This window comes from Symphalangus syndactylus, chromosome 23 (genome assembly GCF_028878055.3).
Source record: "Symphalangus syndactylus isolate Jambi chromosome 23, NHGRI_mSymSyn1-v2.1_pri, whole genome shotgun sequence".
Lineage (NCBI taxonomy): Eukaryota > Metazoa > Chordata > Mammalia > Primates > Hylobatidae > Symphalangus > Symphalangus syndactylus.
Genome location: NC_072445.2, coordinates 46,379,292 through 46,392,485, shown reverse-complemented (window position 1 = coordinate 46,392,485; position 13,194 = coordinate 46,379,292). Strand labels below are relative to the sequence as shown.

The 13,194-nt window shown below is 40.7% G+C and overlaps 1 protein-coding gene and 1 pseudogene across 3 annotated transcripts in view; one reads left to right on the top strand and one right to left on the bottom strand.

Annotated features, from left to right (window-relative positions):
* The window catches only part of GPLD1 (glycosylphosphatidylinositol specific phospholipase D1), a 77,994-nt gene that overhangs the window by 58,380 nt on the left and 6,420 nt on the right, over nt 1–13,194 (bottom strand). For all 3 annotated transcript variants that reach the window (XM_063632711.1, XM_055262763.2, XM_063632710.1), the window contains one exon: nt 10,379–10,434. In XM_063632711.1, coding sequence (XP_063488781.1) covers nt 10,379–10,434 — 56 coding nt within the window. The remainder of the gene's footprint in view (nt 1–10,378; nt 10,435–13,194) is intronic.
* Nucleotides 9,700–9,797, top strand: LOC129473858 (uncharacterized; annotated as a pseudogene).

The window sequence follows — 13,194 nt, the reverse complement described above, 5'->3', positions numbered from 1 at the left end:
GTACACCATCACTGCATGGGCAAATCCATGTTTACCCTACATCAGGGGTCCCCAACCCCCAGGCCATGAACTGGTACCAGTCTGTGACCTGTTAGGAATGGGGCCACACAGTGGGAGGTGAGCAGTGGGTAAGCAAGCATTACCGCCCGAGCTCCACCTCCTGTCACAGCAGCAGTGGCATTAGATTCTCAGAGAAATGTGAATCGTATTGGGAACTGCACATGCTAGGGATCTAGGGTGCACGCTCCTTAGGAGAATCTAATGCCTGATGATCTGAGGTGAAGCAGTTTCATTCTGCAACCATTTACCCCCCACCCCCAACTCCATCCATAGGAAAATTGTCTTCCACGAAACGAGTCCCTGGCGTCAAAAAACTTGGGGACCACTGCCCTAGGTGACACTGACTTGAAATTAATATTACCAATGACAAGTCACTGGATCCCTGTCAAGCTTTATACCCAAACAAATACAAGATGAATTATAAGGTTAAATGTCAAAAATGAAGCCATAAAATTAACAGGATAAAATCTAAGTGAATAATTATATAACCATGAAGTTGGAATGATTTTTCTAAGTATAATTTATAAGTAGAAACCATAACAGAAAAATTGATGCATTTAACTACTCAAAAATTTAACATTTCTGCATGGTAAAAAAAAAAAAAAATCAAAAATAAATTTAAAAGAAAAATAACCAAGAGAATTATTTGCTACATTAAGGGTGAATATAAATAAGCCATTCTTACATGTCAAAATAAGGATAAATATTGTAATACTAAAATTAGCAAAAGACAGGCAGTTCACAGAGGGGATGATAGAAATGGCCAATATTGAAAATATATTTAAACTCATTAATAAGTTAATAATTAAAATGCCGGGTCAGGCATGGTGGCTCATGCCTGTAATCCTAGCACTTTGGGAGGCCAAGGTGGAAGGATTGCTTGAGTCCAGGAGTTTGAGGCTGGCCTGAGCAACATGGTGAAACACCGTCTCTACAAAAAATACAAAAATTGGCCTGGTGTGGTGGTGTGTGTCTGTAGTCCCAGCTACTTGCCAGGCTGAGTTGAAAGGATCACTTGAACCTGGGAGGTGGAAGTTACAGTGAGTCGAGATCATGCCACTGCACTCTAGCCTGGGTGACAGAGCCCGACCCTGTCTCAAAAATAAAAAATAAAAAAAAAATTAAGATGCCAATTAAAGCTAAAACAAAAGCCATTTTCCACCTACCAAATTGACAAAAATGAAAATGAATAAAGGCTGGGTACAGTGGCTCTGGCTCACATCTGTAATCCCAGCACTTTGGGAGGCTGAGACGGGCAGATCACTTGAGCTCAGGAGTTCGAGACAGCCTGAGCAACATGCTGAAACCTCGTCTCTATCAAAAATGCAAAAAAATTAGCTGGGTGTGGTGGCATGCACCTGTGGTCCCAGCTACTCAGGAGGCTGAGGTGGGAGGATCGCTTGAACCCAGGAGGTGGTGGTTGCAGTGAGCTGAGATCATGCCACTGCACTCCAGCCTGGGTAACAGGGCAAGACCACTCTCTGGGCAGGGCATCTCTGAAAAAAAGGCAGCAGCCCCAGCCAGGGACTTATAGATAAAACCCCCATATCCCTGGGGACAGAGCACCTGGGGGAAGGGGTGGCTGTGGGCACAGCCTCAGTGACTTAAACGTCCCTACCTGACTGCTCTGAAGAGAGCAGTGGACCTCCCAGCACAGCGTTCAAGCTCTGCTAAGGGTCAGACTGCCTCCTCTAGTGGGACCCTGACCCCTGTGTATCCTGACTGGAATACACCTCCCAGTAGGGGCCAACAGACACCTCATACAGGATAGCTCTGGCTGACATCTGGCAGGTGCCCCTGTAAGATGAAGCTTCCAGAGGAAAGAATAGGCAGCAATCTTTGCTGTTCTGCAGCCTCCATTGGTGATACCAAGGCAAACAGGGTCTGGAGTGGACCTCCAGCAGATCTGCAGCAGAGGGGCCTGACTGTTAGAGACAGACACCATCCAAGGTCACCAACATCAAAGACCAAAGGTAGATAAATCTACAAAGATGGGGAGAAACCAGCACAAAAAGCCTGAAAATTCCAAAAACCAGAACGCCTCTTCCCCAAAGGAACACAACTCCTTGCCAGCAAGGGAAGAAAACTGGACGGAGAATGAGTTTGACGAACAGACAGAAGTAGGCTTCAGAAAGTAGGTAATAACAAACTCCTCAGAGCTAAAGGAGCATGTTCTAACCCAATGCAAGGAAGCTGAGAACCTTGAAAAAAGGTTAGAGGAATTGCTAACTAGAATAAGCAGTTTAGAGAAGAATATAAATGACCTGATGGAGATGAAAAACACAGCAAAAGAACTTCGTGAAACATGCACAAGTATCAATAGCCAAATCCATCAAGCAGAAGAAAGGATATCAGAGATTGAAGATCAACTTAATGAAATACAGTGAGAAGACAGGATATCAGAGATTGAAGATCAACTTAATGAAATACAGCGAGAAGACAAGATTAGAGAAAAAAGAATGAAAAGGAACAAGCAAAGTCTCCAAGAAATATGGAAGTATGTGAAAAGACCAAATCATTGGTGTACCTGAAAGTGACGGGGAGAATGGAACCAAGTTGGAAAACACTCTTCAGGATATTATCCAGAACTTCCTCAACCTAGCAAGGCAGCCCAACATTCAAATTCAGGAAATACAGAGAACACCGCAAAGATACTCCTCGAGAAGAGAAACCCCAAGACACATAATCGTCAGATTCACCAAGGTTGAAATGAAGGAAAAAATGTTAAGGGCAGCCAGAGAGAAAGGTCAGGTTACCCACAAAGCGAAGCCCATCAGACTAACAGTGGATCTCTCTGCAGAAACCCTAAAGCCAGAAGAGAGTGGGGGCCAATATTCAACATTCTTCAAGAACTTTTTTTTTTTTTTGAGACGGAGTCTTGCTCTGTCACCCAGGCTGTAGTGCAGTGGCGCAATCTCGGCTCACTGCAAGCTCCGCCTCCCGGGTTCACGCCATTCTCCTGCCTCAGCCTCTCCGTGTAGCTGGGACTACAGGCGCCCGCCACCACGCCCGGCTAATTTTTTGTATTTTTAGTAGAGACGGGGTTTCACCGTGGTCTCGATCTCCTGACCTCGTGATCCGCCCGCCTTGGCCTCCCAAAGTGCTGGGATTACAGGCGTGAGCCACCGCGCCCGGCCTCTTCAAGAATTTTCAACCCAGAATTTCATATCCAGCCAAACTAAGTTTCATAAGCAAAGAATAAAGTCCTTTATAGACAAGCAAATGCTGAGAGATTTTGTCACCACCAGGCCTGTCTTACAAGAGCTCCTTAAGGCAGCACTAAACATAGAAAGGAAGAACCGGTACCAGCTACTGCAAAGACATACCAAATTGTAAAGACCATCGACACTATGAAGAAACTGCATCAACTAACGGGCAAAATAACCATCTAGCATAATGACAGGATCAAATTCACACATAACAATATTAACCTTAAATGTAAATGGGCTAAATGCCCCAATTAAAAGACACAGACCAGCAAATTGGATAAAGAATCAAGACCCATCCATGCGCTGTATTCAGGAGACCCATCTCACGTGCAGAGACACACATGGGCTCAAAATAAAGGGATGGAAGAATATTTACCAAGCAAGTAAAAAGCAAAAAAAAAGGGGGGGGGAGTTGCAATCCTGGTCTCGATAAAACAGACTTTAAACCAACAAAGATCAAAAGAGACAAAGAAGGGCATTACATAATGGTAAAGGGATCACTGCAACAAGGAGAGCTAACTATCCTAAATATATATGCACCCAATACAGGAGCACACAGATTCATAAATCAAGTTCTTAGAGACCTACAAAGAGACGTAGACTCCCACACAATAATAGTGGGAGACTTTAACACCTCACTGTCAATATCAGACAGATCAACGAAACAGAAAATTAACAAGGATATTCAGGACTTGTACTCAGCTCTGGACCAAGTGGACCTAATAGACTTCTACAGAACTCTCCACCCCAAATCAACAGAATATACATTCTTCTCAGCACCATATCACACTCACTCTAAAACCGACCACATAATTGGAAGTAAAACACTCCACAGCAAATGTGAAAGAACGGAAATCATAACAAACAGTCTCTCAGACCACAATGCAATCAAATTAGAACTCAGGATTAAGAAACTCACTCAAAACCACACAACTACATGGAAACTGAACAACCTGTTCCTGAATGACTACTGGGTAAATAACAAAATGAAGGCAGAAATAAAGATATTCTTTAAAACCAATGAGAACAAAGACACAACGTACCAGAATCTCTGGAACACATTGAAAGCAGTGTGTAGAGGGAAATTTATAGCACTAAGTGCCCACAAGAGAAAGCAGGAAAGATCTAAACTCGACACCCTAACATCACAATTAGAAGAACTAGAGAAGCAAGAGCAAACAAATTCAAAAGCTAGCAGAAGGCAAGAAATAACTAAGATCAGAGCAGGACTGAAGGAGATACAGACATGAAAAACCCTTCAAAAAATCAATGAATCCAGAAGCTTTTTTTTAAAAAAAAAAAAAAAAGATCAACAAAACAGATAGACTGCTAGCCAGACTAATAAACAAGGAAAGAGAGAAGAATCAAATAGATGCAATAAAAAACAATAAAGGGGATATCACCACTGATCCCACAGAAATACAAACTGCCATTAGAGAATACTATAAACACCTCTACACAGATAAACTAGAAAATTTAGAAGAAATGGGTAAATTCCTGGACACATACACCCTCCCAAGTCTAAATCAGGAAGAAGTCGAATCCCTGAATAGACCAATAACAAGTTCAGAAATTGAGGCAGTAATTAACAGCCTACCAACCAAAAAAAGTCCAGGACCAGATGGATCCGCAGCCGAATTCTACCAGAGGTACAAAGAGGAACTGGTACCATTCCTTCTGAAACTATCCCAAACAACAGAAAAAGAGGGAATCCTCCCTAACTTATTTTATGAGGCCAGCATCATCCTGATACCAAAACCTGGCAGAGACACAGCAAACAAATAAAATTTCAGGCCAATAATCCTGATGAATATCAATGTGAAAATCCTCAAAAAAGTAATGGCAAACTGAATCCAGCAGCAAATCAAATGCTTATCCACCCCGATCAAGTTGGCTTCATACCTGGGATGCAAGGCTGGTTCAACATATGCAAATTAATAAACGTAATCCATCACATAAACAGAACCAAAGACAAAAACCACGTGATTATCTCAACAGATGCAGAAAAAGGCCTTTGACAAAATTCAACACCCCTTCATGCTAAAAACTCTCAATAGACTAGGTATTGATGGAACATATCTCAAAATAATAAGAGCTATTTATGACAAACCCACAGCCAATATCATACTGAATGGGCAAAAGCTGTAAGTATTCCCTTTGAAAACTGGCAGAAGACAGGGATGCCCTCTCTCATCACTCCTATTCAACATAGTATTGGAAATTCTGGCTAGGGCAATTAGGCAAGAGAAAGAAATAAAGGGTATTCAAAAAGGAAAAGTGAAAGTCATATTGTCACCGTTTGCAGATTACATGATTGTATATTTAGAAAACCCCACTATCTCAGCCCAAAATCTCCTTAAGCTGGTAAGCAACTCCAGCAAAGTCTCAGGATACAAAACCAATGGTAAAAATCACAAGCATGCCTATACACCAATAATAGACAAGCAGAGAGCCAAATCATGAGTGAACTCCCATTCACAATTGCTACTAAGAGAATAAAATACCTAGGAATAAAACTTACAAGGGATGTGAAGGACCTCTTCAAGGAGAACTACAAACCACTGCTCAAGGAAATAAGAGAGGACACAAATAAATGGAAAAATATTCCAAGCTCATGGATAGGAAGAATCAATATCGTGAAAATGGCCACACAGCGCAATGTAATGTATAGATTCAATGCTAACCCTATCAAGTTACCATTGACTTTCTTCACAGAACTGGAAAAAACTACTTTAAAATTAATATGGAACCAAAAAACAGCCCGCATAGCCAAGACAATCCTAAGCAAAAAGAACAAAGCTGGAGGCATCATGCTACCTGACTTCAAACTTACTACAAGGCTACAGTAACCAAAACAGCATAGTACTGGTACCAAAGCAGATATATAGACCAATGGAACAGAACAGAGGCCTCAGAAATAACACTACACATCTACAACCATCTGATCTTTGACAAACCTGACAAAAACAGGCAATGGGGAAAGGATTCCCTATTTAATAAATGGTGTTGGGAAAACTGGCTAGCCATATGCAGAAAACTGAAAGTGGACCCCTTCCTTACACCTTATACAAAAATTAACTCAAGATGGATTAAAGACTTAAATGTAAGATCTAAAACCATAAAAATCCTAGAAGAAAACCTAGGCAATACCATTCAGGACATAGGCATGGGCAAAGACTTCATGTCTAAAACACCAAAAGCAATGGCAACAGAAGCCAAAGTAGACAAATGGGATCTAATTAAACTAAAAAGCTTCTGCACAGCAAAAGAAACTATCATCAGAGTGAACAGGCAACCTACAGAATGGGAGAAAATTTTGCAATCTATCCATCTGACATAGGGCTAATATCCAGAATCTACAAATAACTTAAACAAATTTACGAGAAAAAAAAAAACTCCATCAAAAAGTGGCTGAAGGATATAAACAGACACTTCTCAAAAGAAGACATTTATGCAGCCAACAAACATACAAAAAAAAGCTCATCACTGGTCATTAGAAAAATGCAAATCAAAACCACAATGAGACACCACCTCACACCAGTTAGAATGGTGATCATTAAAAAGTCAGGAAACAACAGATGCTGGAGAGGATGTGGAGAAATAAGAACGCTTTTACACTGTTGGTGGGAGTGTAAATTAGTTCAACCATTGTGGAAGACAGGGTGGCGATTCCTCAAGGATCTAGAATCAGAAATACCATTTGACCCAGCAATCCTTTTACTGGGTATATACCCAAAGGATCATAAATCATTCTACTATAAAGACACATGTACACTTATGTTTATTGTGGCACTATTCACAACAGCAAAGACTTGGAACCAACCCAAATGTCCATCAATGATAGACTAGATAAAGACAATGTGGCACATATATACCATGGAATACTATGCAGCCATAAAAAAGGATGAGTTCATGTCCTTTGCAGGGACATGGATGAAGCTGGAAACCATCATTCTCAGCAAACTAACACAAGAACAGAAAATCAAACACGGCAGGTTCTCACTCATAAGTGGGAGTTGAACAATGAGAACACATGGACACAGGGAGGGGAACATCACACACAGGGGCCTGTCGGGGTGGGGGGCTAGGGGAGGAATAGCATTAGGAGAAATACCTAATGTAGGCGATGGGTTGATGGGTGCAGCAAACCACCACGGCACATGTATACCTATGTAACAAAACTGCACATTCTGCACATGTACCCCAGAACTTAAAGTATAATAATTTAAAAAAAAAAAACAGAGCAAGACCCTGTCTCAGAAAAGAAAATGAATAAAAATTAAGCCCTAAAAGCAAAACTGTTTCCAAATCTGGAGTTCCTTCAAAAAGTTTTAATGAAATACATGAGCAATTAGGAATATTTCCCCTTCCCATGTGATTTACAGTATGTCTTCTTTATATATCTGTTATATATGTTTAGTTTTATTTTTTCATTTGTTTCTGGGCCAAGGGGATTCTTCTGGCCATGTCAGGCTAAGGGAATTTGCTAAGCATGGTCAAGAAATTGGTGGCGCATGCCTGTAATCCCAGCTACTCAGAAGGCTACGGCAGGAGGATCACTTGAGCTCAGGAGTTCAAGACCATCTTAGGCAACATAGCAATATCCCATCTCAAACAAAATAAAAAACAAAAGAAATTGATTACATACAAGGAGACTAAGCACATAAATAAAGATATTGAGAATAATGGGAGCCAGGTTTCTCAGCATTAGAGAAAGGTGTTAAAGATACAGACATGGTAAAGGCTAGAGTAAATCCTGCGGTGTCGGATTAGAATTGGTGGTATTTTCATGTGAACTTATGAAGAGTCTTGTTCTGTCACCCAGGCTGGAGTGCAGTGGTATGATCTCGGCTCACTGCAGCCTCTGCTTCCCAGGTTCAAGCGATTCTCCTGTCTCAGCCTTCCAAGTAGCTGGGATTAGAGGCATGCCCCACCATTGTGTTTTGTTCTGTTTTGTTTTGTTTTGTTTTTGAGATGAAGTCTCACTCTGTCCCCCAGGCTGGAGTGCAGCAGTGCGATCTCCACTCCCTGCAAGCTCCGCCTCCCGGGTTCATGCCATTCTCCTGCCTCAGCCTCCCAAGTAGCTGGGATTACAGGCACCCGCCACCATGCCTGGCTAATTTTTTGTATTTTTAGTACAGACGAGGTTTCACCATGTTAGCCAGGATGGTCTTGATCTTCTGACCTCGTGATCTGCCCACCTTGGCCTCCCAAAATGCTGACATTACAGGCATGACTCATCGTGCCTGGCCCACCATTTGTTTTTTGAGATGAGGCCTTGCTCTGTCACCTCGGCTAGAGTGCAGTGGTGTGATCTCAGCTCACTTCAGCCTCCACCTCCCGGGTTCAAACAATTCCCTGCCTCAGCCTCCCAAGTAGCTAGGACTAGAGTATAGGTGTCTGCCACCATGGCCAGCTAATTTTTGTATTTTTAGTGGAGACAGGGTTTCATCATGTTGGCCAGGTTGTTCTCAAACTCCTGACCTCAAGTGATCCACCCACGTTGGCCTCCCAAAGTGCTGGGATCACAGGCATGAGCCATCATGCCTGGCCTATTTCTGAGGATGACATTAGTATTTGGATTAGAATGCATCCTGAAAGGGAGCGTCTGTGTCCATTTAACATGTTTTAAATGAATAACACCTCTATTAGAATACCTTGTAGAATACCTCTACTAGAAATCACTCTGCACATACTCTGGATTGATTGTTCATGTGATGAATTAGGCAGATTCTCGTTTCCACTCCTCTTTCCTGCCTACTTGCCGTCAAGGTCAATGAAGATGACTATCAGATATAAATGCTGTTTTTCCTCATTCAGCCTGTTAGGTTGGCAAGTGAGGAAGCTGAATCTTACGACTAAAAATATTTTGAGGATACAATAAATTTCAGTTATCTTACCATCCTGCTTCCCAAATGGATTATCAAGATTTAATGTTATTAAATGACCCAATTCTGATGTCAGAAGGGAATGCTAACCACTTATCACATGTAGGTATGAAAGAATTGCACCTTCGTCACAAAGTATTATTTAGCCATAGAACAAATAGTGCATATGATCAGAATGTGTTCATTTGAAGATGGGTAAACGTGAGTCACGAGCTAGTCCTACTAGGATATAGAATATAGTAGGAGTTGGATGGAGAATCTCCGGAGAATCTCAGTGCATATTTCTTAATAAATACTTCCTTCTCCTCCTGGTGATGAAATTTGTGCACAACATACAGTAACAAGAAGTGGAAAATAAATGATCTCTCTCAAGTATGACTTTTTAAAATAAAAACAAAAAAGATGGGCCAGGCATAGTGGCTCATGCCTATAATCCCAGTGCTTTGGGAGGCCAAGGTGGAAGGATTGCTTGAGCCCAGGAGTTCAAGACCAGCTTGGGCAACATAGTGAGACCCCCAACTCTACAACAAAAACAAAAAGATGTGCTCTTCTCAGCAGCACATATACTAATATTGGAATGATACAGAGAAGATTAGCACATTTTTAAAAATGTACTATTTAAAAAATTTCTCAAGTATTTTTTCAAATTATGATTCATATCATTAAAATCTTTAAATTTTAAGTGTGATATATATAAGATACATATAAAATGTTCAAGTAGCACTTGGAAGAGACATATACCTTTTAACCATAATGTCTTATAACATTAATAACATAATATACAACATTATAACATAAAGAAATAAATAATGAGTCTTTTTTTTTTTTTTTTTGAGACGGAGTTTCACTCTTGTTGCCCAGGTTGAAGTGCAGTGGCACAATCTTAGCTCACCACAACCTCCACCTCCTGGGTTCAAGCCATTCTCCTGCCTCAGCCTCCTGAATAACTGGGATTACAGGCATGCACCACCACGCCCGGCTAATTTTGGATTTTTAGTAGAGATGGGGTTTCTCCATGTTGGTCAGGCTGGTCTCGAACTCCTGACCTCAGGTGATCCACCTGCCTCAGCCTCCCAAAGTGCTGGGATTACAGGTGTGAGCCACCACACCCAGCCAAAATGAGTCTTAAAATTACTGTTTAAATATCTGTTAGGATCTTTGTTTGGCACCTATAAAAGAAAACTAATGCACAAAGAAGAAAAGGAAAATCAAGATTTCTACCTCTCTGTAGTTAACACGCCCATTGTGAAGCTGAAGAAACTCCAGAGCTCTGTGTCCTGAGAGAAATAAATACATAAATCAATTAAGTTCAACTATTACTGAAAACATAACTTAGGCGAGATGATTTTAAAAGAAAAATACACAATTTATGGTTATAACTGTCAAGGACGCAGGAAATGAAATGAGTTTGCATTCACTGGCAATTTTCATTAGGTATAGATTTGTGCAGTATTTCTATTGTTATAGTACAAAGCAAGTTTAGATGGTGATTTAAAGTTTCTGCTTAACTATTAAATAGATCTATGAGCTTTAGTGCTATTCAACCTCTCTAGACCTCAGTTCCCTCCTATGGAAAATTGAGTTTAAAAAATACCCACCGTATAGGTTGGTTGAAAAAATAAATGCTAAGTGACAAGCCCAGTAGCTGACACTTGGTAGGAGCTCAAGAAAAAGAAACTGTCAGACCAGGCACGGTGGCTCACACCTATAATCCCAGCACTTTGGGAGGCCGAGGAGGGTGGATCACCGGAGGTCAGGAAGATCAGCCTGATCAACATGGAGAAACCCCGTCTCTACTAAAAATACAAAAAATTAGCCAGGCGTGGTGGCACGTGCCTGTAATCCCAGCTACTCGGGAGGATGAGGCAGGGGAATCACTTGAACCTGGGAGGCAGAGGTTGCAGTGACCCAAGACCACGCCACTGCACTCCAGCCTGGGCAACAGAGTGAGGCTTTGTCTAAAAAAAAAAAAAGAAACTGTCATCATCATATTTTGCTTCAGTACTGAGGCGGACAAACCTAAGTACAAAATACAACATAACACCTAACCTATGGACTAAACCAATGATCCTCAAAAGTTTTTCATCATTGGACCAGAAGGACAAAATCATCTCAGAAAGCTACCAACTCCACCCCACATCCACCCACAGCCTGAATCTCCCAAGAATCAATAAGAGGACTAACATTCCCTGGGAAGTGACATTCAAAGGTGATACCTTATTTCTGTTGTTAATCACCTCCAATTTTTAAAATTCATGTAACAAAAAACTATTGCCACTACTATAAGCATTAATATCATAAAAGTCACAACCCACAAATACAAATAACCTGTGTGCAGGATTCCAGTGATTTACGCTGAACGAAGCCATTTCTAATTAACTCACTCACATAATGCCAACCTTCCACTCAGGCCCTTTATAAGAAATGAAAAAGTGAACCAAAATATTTATAAAGTCATCTAATTTATTAGTAAATAAATGATGGAGTTTTGGTCATCTTCTATGTAAAAAAATTCTCAGAATCTGTGCAGATTCTATTTCAGGAGATGCCTTATGTTCACATAAAAATTATTCTTTAAATATCCATTAAGACCTTTGTTTGGTACTTATTGAAGAAAGGTAAGCAATTATCCGGTTTTATTAAAATTTCAGATGCAATCTGTCTTGTAAATTTTTAAACGCTAAGGATTAAAAATTGAGTATTTCCATTTATATTTGTTCGTCATCAGCTTACTCTGTAGTTTTGGCAATTTCAACTTCACAGAACATAGAACTGGATGACACTTTAGAATTCTTTAAGACGTTCAACCCCCTCATTTTATAGAATTGAGAGGCAGGTAAAGTGAATTGCTCAGAATCACACATCTACTTTACTGGATGGCTGGAACTAGAACCGAAGTCTGATTCTCTTTTCCATGTTTCCTGACTCCCTTCTAGCAATACATTTTTAATGGAAAGAATGCCAGACCAGCTGTCAGGACATGTAATTCTAGGCCAGGCCACTAAAAACTTAGCTGTAAAACTGTCTAGTATCAGTTTCTTCATCTGTAAAAGAAAAGAACTGGACTCGGTGACTTCTAGTGTCCTTTCAGATAGTCAAATTCTGTGATAACAGGTTCTTGCCCATAGTAGCTCAGTATATATGTCTATTTTGCACTGACAAATTTTCATTTTTTGCCTATAATCTTATTATTCTTTGAAACTTCTGGAGGTGGTATAACTATAAAATTCTGTTATAATTTTTATCTAAACTAAAGAAAACTCAGGCCGAGCACAATGGCTCACGCCTGTAATCCCAACACTTTGGGAGGCCGATGCGGGCGGATCACAAGGTCAGGAGATCGAGACCATCCTGGCTAACACGGTGAAACCCCATATCTACTAAAAATACAAAAAAAATTAGCTGGGCATGGTGGCGGGTGCCTGTAGTCCCAGCTACTCAGGAGGCTGAGGCAGGAAAATGGCGTGAACCCAGGAAGCAGAGATTGCAGTGAGCCGAGATTGCGCCACTGCACTCCAGCCTGGGGGACAGAGCGAGACTCCATCTCAAAAAAAAAAAAAAAAAAAAGAAAACTCAGAACATCAGGTATATCTGAAATTAATATGAAAATTGCTGTAGAATGTAATCATAGCTAATTCTAACAAATCGACTCACATTTTCCATGTGTTAAAACATGTTACAAATACACTTCATACAAGAACCAAATCCTTTTGCTAAGAAAGATCTCAAGTGTTCTCAGCCCATGCGCAAAAAAACATGGTAGCTATGTGGGGGGGCAGATGTGTTAATTAGCTTGATTGTGCTAATCATTTCACAAAGCATACGTATATCAACACATCACGTTGTATATCTTAAATTTATACAATTTTTGTCAATTATACATCAATAAAGCTAGAAAAATAAAAATTTTAAATAACTCTTTGTGGTACTATCTCCCTATACCCAGGATGACTCTGCCCTTGCCCCTAAGGTCGGTGGCACTGGCTTGCTGTGCCCTTCTCCTCCCCAACTCCTGCCATCTTCCTGGCACCGTGAGT